This window comes from Cetorhinus maximus, chromosome 2, assembly GCF_964194155.1.
Source record: "Cetorhinus maximus chromosome 2, sCetMax3.hap1.1, whole genome shotgun sequence".
NCBI classification, from domain to species: domain Eukaryota; kingdom Metazoa; phylum Chordata; class Chondrichthyes; order Lamniformes; family Cetorhinidae; genus Cetorhinus; species Cetorhinus maximus.
Window position 1 is genome coordinate 187413761 of NC_135880.1, and position 19092 is coordinate 187432852.

Genomic DNA, 19092 nt, shown 5'->3' on the forward strand with positions numbered 1-19092 from the left:
TCCATGTTATCACACCTCTTTGAAACTCAACCCCTTTTAAATATAAGATCTTTCATGTTTCCATCTTGTCTTTGCTTTTGGGTCAGTAAAATATGATATACCCACTACTGTTTAGCTATGGAACTCCTGCAAGATGTAAGCATGTTGCTTTTTACCTCTGACTCCCCTTTGATATTCAAACAAACTCTTATCTAAAAATGCACATGTTAGATCTAACCTATTTACTTGTACCTCAAGCTTAACATTTCTATCCTTTTCATGTTTTCAAACCCCCCAGACAACCTGACTCCGATCAATCTCCTGCCCAGCTTAATTAAATCTCTCTCTCACTCTCACACACACACACCCACACACCCACTCCCCACTCCCTCCAGCCTTTTTATAGAATGACACAATATTCCCCATAATATCAAAAATAAATCCATTTTCACAATGTAGGTTGTGAGGACTCCTCAAAGAGGTTGCAAAGTGATATAGACAGGTTAAGTGAGTTGGCAACAAGGTGGCAGTTACTATGTGCAATTTTTGTCTCCATAATTAAGGAAGGATATACTTGCATTGGAGGCAATACAGCAAAGATTTGTGAGATTAGTCCCTGAGATGAGAGGGTTGTCCAATGATGAGATGGTGAGCTAATTGGATCTATATTCTCTCAAGTTTAGAAAAATAAGAGGTGATCTCATGAAACATTCATGACCATGAAGAGGCTTGACAGGGTAGGCACTGAGGTTGTTTCTCTTGACTGGAGTATCTAGAACACGGAGGGACAGTTTCAGGATAAGGCGTCGATCATTTAAGACTGAGCTGAGGAGAAAGTTCTTCACTCAGTACGTTGTGAATCTTTGGAATTCTCTGCCCGGCGTTGTGAATGCTCTGTCGTTGACTATATCTAAGACTGTGAGAGACAGATTTTTGATCTCGGGGATTCAAGGGATATGGGGAGCGAGCAGGAAAATGGAGTTGAGATAGAAGATCATCATTATCATATTGAATGGTGGAACATCACTTCTCTCTCAAAATTACCACTGTGCAGAAATGTGATCTTTATATCAGTTGATTTACAGTCCCATGTGTATGTGGCCAAAAGAGTTAAAAAGATTTTTGCCTACTTATCCAATTGAGGGAGAATCCACTCTAACATCTGTATCACCCAGTCACTCTTCAAAACCCCGAGCAACTAGCTTCGCTTTAGCCTGAAGTCCCTCCGCAAGGACTTTTTCACCAAAAGTCCACTTGTTTGAGAAAGCCGGTTTCCCTTATTTGGTACCTCAGAGTAAATTCCTTTGTTTCATCTGTCTCATTCATTTATCCTCCAGTTTATTGGCAGCCACCAAATCATGATCAGAAGGAGTTCTGCTTTTAGCTCTTTTGTGAGACTGTTCCATGGCCTTCATTTCATTGTCTAATCTATTCAAGCTATGAACTCTACTTGCACTTTTATGTCTGCCAGGATTGCTACGAGCTCGCTTTCTTGCACCATTGGAGATTTTTTCTACAGTATGTGATCATTTTCTGATACAAGAATCACTTGTGGGCTCACTGTCAACATTTGCATTGTGCTTTCTTTCTTTCAACTCTTTCACCCCATTCTGTCAGCCTATGGACCTAATGTTTTGGCTATCTTCCTGCATGTTCAACCAATATTTAAACTTGTCAGTAGATTTACCAACATGCCCCACAGTTGTCTCATCCCTCAATTCGCTAGACTCGTCTGGAACATATGTTACCCTAATCTGGGCAATTGGCCTCCGGATGTGCTGGCTTGGTTCTGTGTGTCATGATCACCCATGTTATTATTATCCAGCCCTTGATCAGCTGTATTCTGTTCCTCGGAACCTTCATCACAAAACATTTGAGGTGCACCTACCTCATTTACTTTATCAGCTGTTTAAAATCCAAGATTTTGTAATTAATTCCAAACTATCGTGATGAATGGTTTCATTGCCATATGAGAATTACTGTCTTACCATCATGTCGTATTATCTTACCAGGGCTTTTCCATTACCTAGGACTTTTTTTATAATGCACCGAATCTCCTGAGTTAAGTTCTCTCTCAGGTGGTTTTATATGATGCCTCAGTGCTCTTGCAATTTACTCAGCGACCTCAGCCCTGATGCCATTCTCTTTGCATGTAAAGCATTCAAATGTGCAGAAAAAGTGGAACTTTCAGCTGCAGTTTTCAAGACCAAAATATTCATAGTTTCACACATGTCTCTGAACTCACCATTGACAAAATGCCTGTGATTATCAGTCAAAGTCCAGCCCCTATTCATTTCTCCATGTTTTGTTGATACTAAACCTTTTGTTCTCACTATTTATCATTGTAGAAAGACAAAATCTGCTAACCAGGTCTACAAAATGTAGAGTGAACATATTTCTTTGTCCCATACCTTTAGATCCATGCCAGTTACCTCATTAAAGTCAAATGTCAATGAAAGGCTTACAATAGGACATAATGGTGTCCACTAATCTCTTCCAAAAGGCTGGTGTACTTTATTTAATCACATCTGCCTCTTTTAGCAGAATTTTTCATCTTTGCCAAGTAGGATGAGCAAACAGTCTATGTAATTTTAAGGCAATTTGTTTTTTTTCCCTCTGCTTACTATCTGATCCCATTAATATATGTCTAAAACTCTGAGAAACATCAGGCTTTGTTAAGGGATACAATAAAGTCATAAAAAAATAAAGTCACAACTTGCTAAGTTGCACATTAACTGCTTTCCAAAAAATAATAAAAAAATCCATGCTAAGTTTCATCCGTACTTTTTTCATAAAATGTATTCAACAGATAAGTAATTAATGAGAGACTACATCAGTGCTTATAAAATGGCTGACTCCAACTATTTTAGATAGAATTACAACTCTCTTTAGTGACCTCAGTGTGTTGTCATCACTAAACCTAAAGCAAGTAGTACTTTTATTGAGGAAGATAAACTTACAGTTGTACCATGTGAAGCTTTGCTCTGAAAAGAGCAGTTGTTACCTTAAAAGAGTTCCTTGCAAGAACTGATAGGCCCCATCATTTCAGGTAGCCTACCACCTGGAGGAATGACTGGAACAGGTGAAAGAAGTATTTATATATAGTGGAGGATGGAATATGGGCAGGATGTTAATGCTAATAGGTCAGGCTATTAATTTTGTGATAGGCCAATTCATATTAACATTCTTGCTGCTGATTGGTTAACTGTGTAGAATGGATGATAGTGTGATTCTTGAGTAAAAATATCCTGATGTTGCTGATGAGAAGGCTGCTCTCGGGGAACAGTGTGGTATTGGTAGATCTTCAGGGCCTCCCTGATGCCAGTGTGTGAATGATGAGCCAAGTTTAGAATTGGACTATTGGATATGCTGGTTGTGTGTTTGACGATAGCTGACTTGTTGCATTAACTGTGTTTGAAGTAGGTTTGATGTTCCTTGAGTCTAGGATGTAGACTGCAGGCTGTTTGTCCGATGTGGACAAGTCCTCAATGCGCATGGCATGCTGTAAATTCCTGGTTTGTTGTAATATAGTTTATTGTCTATGTTCGTATGAAGAATGGAGTGAAGCTTCTTAGATGACGTGTCAGACTTCTATGTCTGCTGATTTGAGTATATGTTGCAATCTGTACGAGGTGGAACCGATGTATGGAAGACTGACTCTTGTCTTAGTGGAAATAGTTGTTATAGAGCAAGTAACTGGTGGGTGTGTTTTAATCTTGTGTGAAGGGAATCCATTGAATTGAAGCGTCACTGATGGAGTTGGTGCTTCTAATGAGGGTGTTAGAAATTGATTAGAGGGATGATTGAAAATCAATAGTTCAGGTATCTGTCATTAGGAGTGGACTTACAGTAAATCTGATATGTGTTACGACGAAACTGGCTGATGAGAATATAGAGAAATGGTATGGAAAGTTGTTCCATCTGAATGGTGAAATTAATATTCAAATTTTGATTATTTAAGTGTTGTAGGAAACTTATGAAGTTCTCTCCTACCATGTTGTCATATGATGAAAGTGTCACTGACATATCAAAGCCAGAGTTTATTTCTTAACCTTGCATCTATCCTCACTACTTAGTAAACCAAGGTAGCGTTTTCAGCAATCTGTTCCACATAACTGTTGAAAGAATATAGGGCTTTTCATGACCACCAGAAGCCGCAAAGTGCTTTACAGCCAGTGAAGTACTTTTGAAGTCTATTGACTTGTAATGCAGGAATAAATACAATCGCTATCTAGTACTGTGCAATTAAAGGAGCCTGTGACTAACCCCTTCATCACTGGACTAAAATTCCTTGTGACCAATATAATTCTTTCAGATTCATCATATATACATATGAATACATATGAAAAAGGAGCAGGAGTAGGCCACTCAGCCCCACGAGCCTGCTCTGCCATTTAATAAGATCATGGCTGATCTGGTAGTAACCTGAAATCTACGTCCCGCCTACCCCCAATAACCTATCATTATCTTCATCCTGTTCCTCAGAAATTGCTGCTTCATATGTCATTTCAAGGATGCCTGTTCGCTTTGGGCAATTCACTACATAACGGTACACTCATAAAGCACCTATTAATTGTCCCTTAGGCATTCCTAGGATTTATTTATCTATTATTGCTGTTCCAATTTAGGCTGCTGTAATAGTCAGGCGTACTTAAAAAAAAAGTTTTCTTCATTCTGCGCAACTTTAATCCTTCCATTGTATTGATTCTTTTATCCAGCATCTGAACTATTTTGAAATATGGCAATTATTGAGTCTTCTATTGCTTTTGTCACTGTGGAATGCCTAATTTGTTCCACAAAGGCTGAAGGAAATGACTGCTTCTTCAGGAATTTTGTGAAAGCAACTGATATCTGATCCAACACAGTCTCCTCTGAACAGCAGTTAGAATCGGTAGGCTGGCATGTGAGAAGTCATAGAACGATCCATTTAAATACTAGTATTCATCCAGGGATTTCAAAATTGGATTTTGTGAATCTTTTATGCATTCTCTTAAAAGCCCATGATATGGCCTTCCATGGAGTGACCATCTGGTTCCTGAAATCTGTCAAAGTCCAAATATGCTCAAGAGGCATTTAACAGATTGTATTTCTTATGAATTTCATCCAAGGACTCAGATAGAAGGTCCAAACCTTCATCACTATTCAACTGCTGGGCATCCATTTCACAAAATAGTTATGTTGTTCTCGCAGGAAGCAACAATGTGAAGACCACACCTTGTATTGTTTTTGGTGAGGGCACAACCCCAGGTTATCTGTTTCATTCCTCCCGTAGCCATATGGTTCACTTTCCAAAAACATCAGTCCAATTGTACCCCAACAATTTACACTTGCTTTCTGCCATTTTCCACAGTCACCACGAGGATATTATTTTACTGCCTGAAGTTTTTTTTCCTATTTTCCAACTTTCAGCTTTTGGCAGCCATTTTCTGATATTCTTCAGAAAGCCAATTAGTGAAGGGTGGAACTGCAGCCGTACACACTTTTATTTACAGAGACACATTACAAACATGCACCTCTTCATCCAACAATCACAAGTTAAGTTTTTTTTTAAACATAGGAAGCCTCGTCTGGAGTTTAAATCCGGGACTCCTCGCATACTCAAAGCCCCTAAGTTAACCATACTCCTAGAACAACAAGTTGGTGGCCTGCTCCTTTTACTGGGGCACAAATGAATCCCTAGTTAATGCCCATCATGTGCATACAATTAACAAGCACCTCTATGTCAGAACTTCTGTGACTGGTCAAAGTTCTAAGTTTTGAAGATAAGAGAATCTGTTTTGGGACTATTTTGCTGATTGAGAATGGTTTGCTGCTGAGTTTTATTTGCTCTTCTGAACTGATTGGAAATTTTCTGTCAAATTCAAAATGGAGCTGTTCAAAACTCAACACTTCTTCACATTTTACCTACCTTATACTCACCAAATGACTTTGTACAAAAGACGAAGTGGGTTTCTGCTCAGTTCCCACAAACCAAATTTATCATTCATTGGGAAATTTTCATCCAGTTTTTGCCCACTGTCAAGCCATTCTGTCTGAGGTTTCCACTGGCACATCAGTCAGCTCTCCAAAAGAACTAATCACAAAAGCAATAGATTCTTGTGACAAATCTATTCTATCATTCACAGAACGCACCATTGGAACATAGGAATTGCCAGCTGAAAAAAGACCAAGGTCCATCTAGCTTGTCTTCTCCTATCTTGGTTGTTGCATTATACACTAATGATAATACTGTTATGACTCATCATAACAATCATTCTCTTAATTATTCTACAATAGTTTGTTCGAGAAATCTATGTAATTTTTATTTGAATGAATCAGCACTATTTACTTCCGCTCCCACACTAAAGTATTGTTTCCATTGGTTGGCTCTTAATTTACCCCCTTCAAGTGGAGGCTATATTCTCTGGTTCTGCTGCTCTGTACACGATGAAACATCTAGTTTTTTAAGAATCCTAAGATCAACAATCATTTCCTCTCTTAATCCTTTTTTTCCAGGAAGAACATGTTCAATTTATGTAATAGTTTCTCATAAACTAATCCCTCACTCCTTCGGTCAATTCTATTGTCTTTTCTGTATCCTTTCAATGGATGCAATGGCAGCTGGCCTGGCCTTACTGTCCATCCAGAAAATTTGGACCATTGCCATGATGTTCCACGTTGGAGCTGCTATGTATTGGTTGGACTTGCTTTCATCTGCTGACCCGGAGATGTTATTCCAATTAGTTAAGCTGACCATGATGACAACTTCCCTTTACATACAATATGGTTGGTGTTTCCATGGCACGGAAGCCTATTGTTTTCACTTGTGCTACACACCATTTTAGCAGGTAGGGGAACAGTAGCATAGTGGTTATGTTACTCAACTAGTAATCCAAAGGCCTGGGTTACTAAACCAGAACATGACCCCAAATCCCACCATGGCAGCTGGGGAATTTAAATTCAAACAATTAAATAAATCTCAAATAAAAAGTATCAATGATTTGATTGTCATGGATTGACATAAAAAATCCATCAAGTACGGTAATGTCCGTTCAGGGAAGGAAATCTAGCATCTTTATCCACTCTGGCCTACCTGTGACTCCAGTAATGTGGTTGACTCTTATCTTCCCTCTGAAATGGCCAGGCAAGCGCTTCAGTCAGCACTATCCAAAAAGGTGGCTCACCACCACCTCCTCGAGCAATTAGGAATAGACAACAAATGTTGGCCTTGTCAGCCCGCATCATGTGAATGAATTAAAAAGGATCACCAATAAGCAGTAACCAAGGAAGTAAAGCATACACGACAATCATTAAAGCACGATCATTAAAGCATGCATATGCCTGCATTCATCTTACCATTTTAACAACAAATATATAAAAATAATAAATTTCACAAATATGTCTTTCAAATATGAGGATTGAGATCATGACCCTATCTATTATTCATTTTCTATTTACTAATCAGGAATCACCACATCTGGATTCTCAATTTGCCAGATGTGACTCGTGGTTAATATTGAACAACACTGTAGTGAACAGCTGGCTGGAACGAGTGAATTTAGGTCAGGAGTTCTGGCTTTTACTTGTGCTGAAGAAATTCTTTTAAAATCACGCATTGCAGTGATTTATGAGCTGGAGTGTTCATGAACTGTGCATATTCTCTTCCAGCTGAGGTTTGAGATGAACAGCAGACAACTACAGCTTATGTGTTCACAATAAAGCTTATTATTGGAATTCATGGAGAAGTTTCAAATTGAGACAAGTGATTTTCAATACTAGCCTAGGAATGTAACAGGTATTCACTGCAGCCTCAGTGTAAACATGCAGTCAGTGTGTTCAGCAAGAGCTTAGACATCTTGTGTGAGTGTGTCTGTAACCTTGGGAGCGTGTATGGTCACAGTCAACACAACAGCGATAGTGTGAATGAAGATATATTTGAAATGAAAGTGTGCTCAGCTTGGCCTCCATGCCTCATAGTTTGAACTCTTTGAAAGCAGAACAGAACTGTACATTAGTGAAGGGCAGCTATCCTGGGAATCTTTTGTTCAAGCACAGAGTGCAGATGTAAGTATCTTGAGGTTTGATATTTGGAGAGGCAGTGTGTTCTTATGAAAACTCAACACTTGTTCTGTGGGTGTTCTGGCGATGGATAGTGAGAGCTCGGATAGCATATAAAGTGTATTGGAGTTTGAGCAAAGTCTCACTCATCTAACTTTAATTATTTGCCAAGTGCAGTGTTCTTACATGTCAGCCTTCCAAACGAACAGTCAGTTTTTCAGTGTCCATGTTTATCAGAAAAAAATCACTATGCATTAATTTGCTCTTCCAATGCTGCCTGTCAGTCAGTGTGGCTCAGTTCTGTGCATATTGGACTTAGCTCTGGGACTTGTGCATTTGGTGGAGATGGGAATTTAATTACTCTGACTGCATCTCAAACTTTTCCTGAGGCATAACATTCTAATGCTAGAACTAGATCAATCTTTATGAACAAGATAATTCGGTTGAAAATTTACCTCAAAGGTGTTTATGTTTCAGTCAGAGTTCAGAGAAATTCCCTACACTGCTCTCATGCCCACCCCCACTGTGGGTCAGTGGCTCACAGATGGACTCAGGAAGGTGGGCAGCAGCTTTCAATCTGTACTTGTTTTTACTTTAGACATTGGTCTGGAAACACTTTTTGATGTGATTTCCATATGTCGTAACTCTATAATCAGATCCACTTTTCCGTTGCCACCTTTTTGGATCTGTATCAATCATCAGTTTTGGGCAGTTTCCTAGGTTGACATGTTCAGTTCTGTTAGGGAGCTGGAAGCAATATAACATCAGTGAGGGAACGCAACTTTTGTGGGATTAATAGTCACATACTGCCCCCTTGTGGCTGTGTTTTTTTGACTAGCAGCAAGTTGAGTGACTCTTCATCAATTATTTCCTGTTCAGGTGAAATGATCTTTGATTCAGATAAAACAGATACACGCTGATTCACCGTTTAGATTGTATATTGACTGTAATTGGTTTTAGAGTGTTTACTGATTGACTGGAATTGGCTTAGTGTGCACTGACTGACAAACATACAAACTTGGATTTCCAGAAAGCATTTGATAAGGTGCCACGTCAAAGGTTATTGTGGAAAATAAAAGCTCATGGTGTAGGGGGTAACATATTGGCATGGGTAGAAGATTGGCTGGCTGGCAGAAAACAGAGTACGTATAAATGGGTCTTTTTCTGATTGGCAGGATGTGACAAGCAGAGTCCTGCAGGGGTCTGTGCTGGGGCCTCAACTTTTTACAATTTATATCAATGACTTAGATTAGGGGAGTGAAGCCATGGTAACTAAATTTGCAGATGACACAAAGATAGGCAGGAAAGTACGTTTTCAAGAGACCATAGAAGGTTGCTGACAGATATAGAGGTAGGTTGAGTGAGTGGGAAAACATTCTGGCAGATGGAGTATAATGTGAGAAAATGTGAAGTTGTTCACTTTGGCAGAAAGAATAAAAAAGCAGAGTATTACTTAAATGGAAAATGGCTGCAGAATTCCGAGGTGCAGAGGGATCTGGGTGTTCTAGTGCATGAGTCATAAAAAGTTAGTATACAGGTACAGCAAGTAATTAAGAAGGTTAATAGAATGCTATCCTTTATTATGAGAGGAATTGAACATAAAGTATACAGGGCATTGGTGGGACCACATCTCAAATATTGTGTGCAGATTTGGTTCCCTTATGTCAGGAAGGATGTAAATATGTTGGAGGCAGTTCAGAGGAGGTTTACTGGATTGATACCTGGAATGTGTGGGTTGGCTTATGAGGAAAGGTTAGACAGACTGGGCTTGTTTCCACTGGAGTTTAGAAGAGTGGGTGGTGACTTGATTGAAGTATATAAGAGCCTGAACGATATGGACAAGGTGGATGTGGAAAGGATGTTTCCTCTTGTGGGTGAGTCCAGAACTATGGGGCACTGTTTTAAAGTTAGGGGTTGCCCTTTTATGACAGAGATGAAGAGATTTCTTTTCTCTCGAGAGCTGTGCTTTGGAACTCTGCCTCCAAAGGCGGTGGAGGCGGGGTCACTGAATATTTTTAAGGCAAGAGGTAGGTAAGATTCTTGTTAGGCAAGGGAATCAAAGGTTATTGGGGGTAGATGGTAATGTGGAATTCGAAACACAAGCAGAACAGCCATGATCTTATGGAATGGTGAAGCAGGCTCGAAGGACTGAATGGCCTACTTCTGCTCTTATTTTGTATGTTTGTTAGATATCCCAAACTGGGCAGTCATCACTCTTTGCTTTAGAGAACAGTGTAAATCCCCCTCACTATACTGTTACCTACTACCACTACATTCCTGTTCTCTTCCCCCCACTTAACCAACTTCCTGTACCATGGTGCCATGGCTAGCCTGCTCGTATACCTTGCAGATCTCGCTTTCGTCCATGCAGGTTGTGAGCATCCGAGTCTGTTTACACTTGCAAAGTCTGAGGCTCCTCCACTACTATCTGCTCAGTCCCTTTACCTGCCCCACCCATGATCACATCCTGAACATGTCAACCTGTCCCTCAACACTGATCAAAATACACAATCCTATTCTAAGGGGTGTTACTGTCCTCTGGAACAATGTGCCCAGATATTTTTCCCACTCCCTTATGTTGCACCATGTCTGCAGTTTGGCTTCAGATCAATAATCCTGATCCGGAATTTCTCTAGCTTTTTACACTTTGTGCGTATGTGTTTGTCATGGATCGCCTTGGCATCCAACTACACCTCTTTCCCCTGTGCACAGAATTTCCATGTGAACCTAATTTGCTACTCACTTGGTCTCTATATCACTCAATCGTAGTCCCCTGTCTCCTTGTGTGCCCTTTACTGATCGTGATGAATTGGTTTAGAGTATGTACTGATTGATTGGAAACTATTTAGAGTGAACGTTGACTTGTCAGTTAAATAAACAAGTTATTGCATTTTGCTAGAAGATTCTCAGCTCTTTCTGAAGTGCTATTATCCTCATCAATAGGTCAGCTAAGACTATTTGCGATGAACCAAGCTAACACTGTGGTAGGGTTGGCACCATGTTCAAATACTTCGGGTGGAATTTAATGCCTTTCCCTGTGGCGAGCTTTGTGACAGGAAGGCATTTAATTGGGTGGGTGGGGAGCCAGCTGCCTCTCTGCCTCTGCCTGATTAAGTCCATGGCGGGAAGGCTCGTGGATGGCCCTTAATGCCCACCTAAGGGCCTCATCCCACTGCCCCTGCTATTCATAAAGTGGCAGGTGGGTGACTTGCCATGTGAGAAGCCCGAAAACCAAACGTGGTTGTTTGTGGGCTTCCGAGGGGGGTTGGGGATCGCTCATTCAAAGGCACTTGGTACCTGATTGAAGGCCCTGGCATTTGGAAGTGGGCAGTGCCCACCTCCTTGCTCTTGCTGCTGACCTCCCTTGCCCCTCTCCCTGAGCTCCCCCCACCACCCCCAGAATTATCCTCTCACCATCAGTCACCTGTGACCTGGGTCCCTCGGTGATCTTGGGCTTTGGGTGGGTTCCTCAGTGGCGCTGCTGCATAATGAAGAGCTGCCAGCCTCTGATTGACCCACCCTACCTTGGTGTGTAGGGCTTTCACCGCCAGGGTCCTTGACCCAGGGAAGGCCTGCCACTGTCCAGATATGTGATGGGTCTTCCCAAAAAAGAGATGAAGTAGGTTGTGAAGAGGACATGAGAGTACAAGGAGACATAGATGGGTTAAGTGAGTGGCAAAGATCTGGCAGATGGAGTGTAATGTGGGAAAATGTGGAATTGTCTATTTTGGCAGGAAGAATAAAAAATAAGCATATTATCTAACTGGTGAGAAGTTGCAGAGCTCTGAGGTTCAGAGGGATCTGGGTGTCCTAGTGCACAAATTGCAAAAGGCTAGTATGCAGGTACAGTAAGTAATTAGGAAAGCTAATAGAATGTTATAATTTATTGTGAGGGGAATTGAATACACCAAGAAGGAGGTTATGCATCAGTTGTATAGACATTGGAAAGACCACATCTGGAGCACCGTGTACAGTATTGGTCTCCTTATTTAAGGAAGGATGTAAATGCGTTAGAAGTGGCTCAAAGACAGTATACTAAACTAATACCAGGAATGGGCAGATTATCTTATGAGGAGAGACTGGACAGGCTAGGCTTGTATCCGCTGGAGTTTAGAAGAGTAAGAGGTGACTTGATTGAAACCTTTTAAGATCCTGAGGGGTCTTATTAGGGTGGATATGGAGAGGATATTTCCTCTTCTGGGAGAATCTAGAACTAGGGGGTCATGGTTTAAAAATAAGGGGTCACCCATTTAAGACAGAGATGAGAAGAATTTTTTTCTCTGAGAGTAGTGAGCCTTTGGAACTCCCTTCCTCAAAAGGCAAAGACAGAGCCTTTGAATGTTTCCAAGGCAGAGGTAGATAGATTCTTGATTAACAAGGGGGTGGAGGGTTACCAGGGTAGGCAGGAGGTTACAGTCAGATCAGCCATGACCTTATTGAATGGCGGAGCAAGCTCAAAGGGCCCAGTGGCCTACTCCCACTCCTAGTTTGTATGTGGGGCTTTCACCAGCTCTCCAGTGGATGGGTAACATACCCCAAACACCTACATTAAATTCCGCCCCAGTTCCTAAATTTGATGTGTGTGTAATATCTATTTAGGTTTGCTGTTTTGCCATTGTTTTCTAACTTGAATACTGGGAGCCGATGGTGCAGGGCACCACTGAGGCAGGGTCTAGTGGCAGAGAGGATGAAGCAAGTGGTTAGATGACATCCAGATGAGGTTTTAGAGGGTGGCCTATAGATTTTAGAGAGAAGATTGAGAGAAGTGAGATATTTTGAGGTTCTAAGAAAGGAACGGTCGACGAATCCTAATTTCCAGACTGAAGATGCAGGAAGGAGGAAGAATCTCAGAGCGTGGCAGCTACACGCTTATATTTTCTTAAATCATGTGTCTTTCAACATCATGTACAGTATGCTGGATTGTAATTGTAATAAGCTTAGCGTGTCCATAAAATTGTACCTTAGATGTCGAGTAGCACACTGCGTGTCTGGTATTACTGATCCTGAAATAACAGGACATTAGCACTGTGTCCCATTTTGCTAGACATTGTTGTACTGTGTCCCATAACCAGGCAACTGGTATTTGTGGGAGAGCAGAATGCTGGTGTCAGTGTGGAATTAGACCCTAAATTTTTTAAAAGGCAGGGAGACCCGAGGGTACGGATACACAAATCACTAAGTGTAGCAGTGCAGGGTAACAACACCATATAAATGCTAACAAAGCATTGAGATTAATTTCTAGAGGGATAAAACTGAAAAGCAGAGAAGTTATGTTAAAACTTGTACAAACCTTTGGTTAGGCCACACTTGAAGTTCTGATGAAAGGTTATCGACCTTTCTCTCTCCACAGATGCTGCCGGACTTGCTGAGCATTTCTAGCATTTTCAGTTTTTATTTCAGATTTCCAGCATCTGTAGTATTTTGCCTTTGTTGTGAAGTGCTGTGAACAGTTCTGATTTCCTTATTACAAAATGAATACAGAGGCACTGGAAACGATGCATGGAAGTTACCAGAACTGAAAACATACAGTTATTGGGAAAACTGAACAGGCTGGGGTCTTTTCTCTAGAAAAGAGATGGCTGAGGGGTGGTGACCTGATAGAGGTCTTTAAAATTCTAAAGGATTGTGGGGAGTCTAAAACTAGGTCATTTATATCCAAGATTGTTATTGATAAATCCAACAGGGAATTCAAGAGTAACTTCTTTTGAGAGATTAGTAAGAATGCAGAACTAGCTACCACAAGGAGTGTTGAGATGAATAGCATAGATGCATTCAAGGGGAATGTAGGTAAGTATATGGGGGAAAAGAAAATAGGTTTTGTTGATAGGGTTAGATGAATGAAAGTGAGAGGAGGCTTGTGTGGAGTGGAAGCACCAGCTTGGACAAGTTGGACTGATTGGTTTGTTTCTGTGGGGGAAAAAAATAACTGCAACTTGCCTGAATGTCCCAAGTACTGATCAGTTTCTCCTTCTGTCCACAGGCGAGGAGCGCGGACCTTCCTGATCTCCCTGGAGAACTCCCACTCCGTCCATGTGGGAGCACCGCCAGCATGAAAGTCAAACATGTGAAAAAGTAAGAATGGGTGTATTCCCATTTACACAGGCCTGGGCTCACCTGGTTGGCTTCTGTTTTGAGACTGCAAGCTGTCCATTGAGCAGATTATCCTCCTGATTTTTCACTACACTGATCAAACTTTACTTCATCTAATCAACCACGTTCTCACCTTGGTCCCATTGTTGTTTTCTGTTTGATACAAAGTGTCACATTTCCTCTGTTTTGGATTACTCTGACAGCAGATGTGTGTTCAGTAGTGTATTTGCGTCCTTCACAAACTGCACTGGATTTTAAACACATCAAAGAATGTTTTTGATGCTATCTTACATCCATGGAGTCTGGGATATGCATTCACTTTCTTAGAGGTGACATTGAAAATCACACAATTAAATATCATCTTCAATGTTCTTTCCTATGTTGAATGCTTGACTGAATTGATTTCATTCCAGCCAAGCTGATGAATAAAGTGCTGGATATTCCCAAGGACACTAATAGATGGGAAACTCCAATATTGTGGCCTCTGGGATTGAAAGTGATGAAAACATGGCAATCTTTTGGGGCAGCAGATGTGATGACCCACATTGAGGCTCCTGTATCTTCCACCTGGTCAGTGCTGAGCCATGGGAACCATCCCAGTATTTGCATTCCAGTATTTACAGAGCTGTGTGTACAGTCTATGCGGTGCTGACCCAGGGCCAGTCTCAGTGCCTGCATCAGTCACATTGTGTCAGGCTTGAATGATGTTGCCCTGGGACAAGAGACTAATCAAACCCTTTTAAAAAATAAATCAAGAGTAAGCAAAATCAAACTGAAGCCTGGCTTTTTGCCACCTGATGTTGCAATGGGAACAGCAGTGATATTGGCCTTGTGGAAATGCCAGTGGAGGGTTAATAATAAGTACAAAAGCAAATACTGCAGACGCTGGAAATGTTAAATAAACCAGAAAGTGCTGGAAATACTCAACCGGTCTGATAGCATACGTGGAGAGAGAAACAAAGTGAATATTTCAGGTGGATGACCTTTCAAGAACCCAACAATGACATTTTTCAAACCATGGGGCTTTGTAGATGTCTGCTTTGTCTTTCTTCAGTGTTCGAGCTTTGATAATGCTTTGGTTGATAATGCTTTTAATTTAAAGGTTTTAATTACAAATTCAGTAGTTTTTATTGATGAGCAGGATGGGTTACCCATTCTCCTGAATAGCAGGCATTCTTCATTAGAGCTGAATTCCACATGTTGTGAGTAAAGTAAGTCTGGCATTTTTGTGTCTTTAACTGTAAGAAGTTAAGATTGACCCAGATGGATGTGAACAGGAAAATCTCAGAGACAGAGTTAACATTTCGAGTCCGTATGATTCTTCAACAGAAGAGTTCTGATGAAGAGTCATATGGACTCGAAACGTTAACTCTGCACTCCTCTCCACAGATGCTGTCTGACCTGCTAAGTTTTTCCAGAAATTTTTGTTTTTGTTTCAGATTCCCAGCATCTGCAATATTTTGCTTTTATCCAGGTCAGAGAGTTTAGTTAAGAGAAGCTCTAAAAGAAGAGAGAGAAGTGAAGAGAAAGAGAGAAGCTCAGGGAGTGGAACCAAGGGTGAGGGGATCTGGCCACCTTAAAATGGGGTGAAGGGAGGGGTTCACCAACAGATGGGGTGTAGGGAGCTGGTTGCCCACAAAAAGCCAGAGTCAGAGGATTGATGGAGAGATGGGATAAAAGACAAGCGGAGGTTTCGGAGATAGTGTTGGCCAAGGTAGTAAAAGAGTTTGAAGTTCAGCAAAAACAGTTTAAATTTAGCATGTTGATGAGTTAGCAGGCAGTTAGTTGATGCAGGAGAGGAAACCCTTATGAAAGGGGGATATGGTGGATGGGAGAGAAGTGCTATCTTAGCTGGAAATAGAAATATAAATATGTCCTCCAACTAAACATTGAAAAAACTGAAGCCATTGTCTTTGGGCTGCATCGCAAAATCCTTTCCTTGACCACCATTTCTACCTCCTCTCCCTGGCAGCTTTCTGAACCTGAGCCAGACTGTTTGCAGCATTGGTGATGTGTTTGAGTCAGAGGTGAGCTTCTGACCACATACGTGATCCATCACCAAGACTGCTGACTCCACCTACATAACATTGCCCAGTGTCAACCCTGCCTCAACTCATCTGTTGCTGAAGCCCTCATCCAAACATTTTTTTTGCCTCTAGACTTGACTATTTCACTGCTAACCTCCTCATCTTCCACCTTCCATAAACTTAAGCTCATCCAAAAATCTGCCCATATCTCAAAACGCACCATCTTGTTCACCCATCACCCCTGTCTTTGCTGACCTGCACTGGCTCCCGGTCAGAAAGCGCTTCAATGTTGAAATCCTCATTCTTGTTTTCAAATTCCTCCATGGCCTCACCCCTTCCCTATCTCTGTAATCTCCTCAGTCCCTTAAGCCTATAAAATCTCTGTCGTCCTCCAAATCTGACAATTTGGACATCCCAGATTGTAATCATTCCACTATTGGCTGCCTCCCCACTAGTTCTGGAATTCTTCCTTAGACCTCTTTACCTCGCTACATCTCTACTTCTTTAAGATGTCCCGTAAAACTTATTGCTTTGACCAACTTTTAGACATCTACCCTGATATCTCCTCCTGTGAAACGGTGTCTTCATAAGCCGTTCGGGGTGCTTTGCTATATTACGGGTGCTATAAAAATGCAAGTTGTTGTAGTTGGTTCTGGTGATGGCACAGGATGTTAGATTTGAACCTCAGGACACGCTCATTCAGTGTGGATGAATGTGAAGGACTAAGTTGGAAAGAAACTGTGTTTATGGCTTTGGCCTTCCCAAGGAGCCTTAGTGAGTTTCTGCAGTGCATCTTGTAGATGGTAAAGATGGCTGCCACTGTTGTCAGTGGTGGAGGGAGTGAATGTTTGTGGATGGGCTGCTTTATCCTGGATGGTGCCAAGCTTCCTGAGTGTTGTGGGGGCTGCACTCATCCAGGCAAGTGAAGAGCATTCCATCACACTCCTAACTTGTGCCTTGTAGATAGTGGGCAGGCTTTGGGGAGTCAGTAGGTGAGTTACCTGCTGCAGGATTCCTAGCCTTTGACCTGCTCTTGTAGCCACAGTATTTATATGACTAGTCCAGATCAGTTTCTGGTCAATGGTAACCCCCAGAATGTTGATATTTGAGGATTCAGCGATGGCAATGCCATTGAATGCCAAGGGGCGATGGCTAGATTCGCTCTTGTTGGAGATGGTCAGTGCCTGGCACTTGTGTGGCACAAATGTTATTGCCACTTGTAAGCCCAAGCCTGGATATTGTCTAAGTCTTGCTGCATTTGGACATGGACTGCTTCAGTATCTGAGGAGTCGTGAATGTTGCTGAACATTTTGCAATCATCAGCAAGCATCCCCACTTCTGACCTTATGATGGAAAGAAGGTCATTGATGAAGCAGATGAAGATGCTTGATCCTAGGACACTACCCTGATGAACTCCTGCAGTGATGTTCTGGAACTTAGATGATTGAAATTGACCTCCAACAACCACAACCATCTTCCTTTGTGCTAGGTATGACTCCAACCAGCGGAGAGTTTTCCTGCTGACTCCCATTGACTCCGGTTTTGCTAGGGCTCCTTGATGTCACGTTTGGTCAAATGCTGCCTTGATGTCAAGGGCAGTCACTCTCACCTCACTTCTGGAGTTTAGCTCTTTTGTCCATGTTTGAAGCAAGGCTGTAATAAGGTCAGAAGCTAAGTAACCCTGGTGGAACCCAAACTGGGCATCGGTGAGCAGTTTATTATTAAGAAAGTGCCACTTGATAGAACTGTTGATGACACCTTCCATCACTGATGATCAAGAGTAAACGGATGGGACGATAATTGGCCTGGTGGGATTTGTCCCGCTTTCTGTGTACAGGACATACCTGGGCAATTTCTACATAGCTGGGTAGATGCCAGTGTTGTAACTGTACTGGAACAGCTTGGCTAGGGGAGTGGCAACTTCTGGAGCACAAGTCTTCAGTACTGTTGTTGGAATATTGTCAGGGCCCATAGCCTTTGCAGTATCCAGTGCCTTCAGCCATTTCTTGATATCATCCAGAGTGAATTGAATTGGCTGAAGACTGGCATCTGTGATGTTTGGGACCTCTGGAGGAGGCTGGGATGGATCAAAGATTGTACCAAATGCTTCAGCCTTATCTTTTGCATTGATGTGCTGTGCTCCCCCATCATTGAGGATGGGGATATTTGTGGAGCACTCTCATCCAGTGAGTTGTTTAATTGTCCACCACCATTCACAACCTGATGTGGCAGGGCTGCAGAGCTTGCATTTGACTCGTTGGTTGTGGAATTGCTTAGCTCTGTCTATCACTTGTTGCCCATAGTGTTTGGCATGCAAGTAGTCCTGTGTTGTAGCTTCACCAGGTTGACACCTCAACTTTAGGTATGCCTGTAGCTGCTCTTGGCATACCCTCCTGCACTCTATATTGAACCAGGGTTGATCCCCTGGCTTGAGGGTAATGATAGAGTGGGGGATATGCCAGGCCAGGAGGTTACAGATTGTGGTAGAGTATAATCCTGCTGCTGCTGATGGCCCACAGCGCCTCCTGGATGCTAGTCTTGAATTGCTAGATCTGTACAAAATCTATCCCATTTAGCAGGGTGGTAGTGCCACACAATATGATGGAGAGAATTCTCAATGTGAAGACGGGACTTCGACTCCACAAGGACTGTGCGGTGGTCACTCCTACTGATAATGTCGTGGACAGATGCATCTGTGGCAGGAAGCTTGGTGAAGATGAGGTCAATTATGTTTTTCCCTCTTGTTGGCTCCCTCACCACCTGCCACACACCCAGTCTAGCATCTGTGTCCTTTAGGAGCGTTCAGCTCAGTCTGTGATGGTGCTACCGCGCTACTCTTGGTGATGTCCATTGAAGTTCCCCATGCAGAGTACATTCTGTGCCCTTGCCACCCTCAGTGCTTCCTCCAACTGGTGTTCAACATGCAGGAGTTCTGATTCATCAGCTGAAGTGGGGGGTG

At 41.9% G+C, this 19092-nt stretch overlaps 1 protein-coding gene across 5 annotated transcripts in view; it reads left to right on the forward strand.

Moving 5' to 3' along the window:
- The window catches only part of arhgap32b (Rho GTPase activating protein 32b), a 539127-nt gene that overhangs the window by 250855 nt on the left and 269180 nt on the right, over window positions 1-19092 (forward strand). For all 5 annotated transcript variants that reach the window (XM_078530751.1, XM_078530768.1, XM_078530760.1 and 2 more), the window contains one exon: window positions 13997-14088. In XM_078530751.1, coding sequence (XP_078386877.1) covers window positions 13997-14088 — 92 coding nt within the window. The remainder of the gene's footprint in view (window positions 1-13996; window positions 14089-19092) is intronic.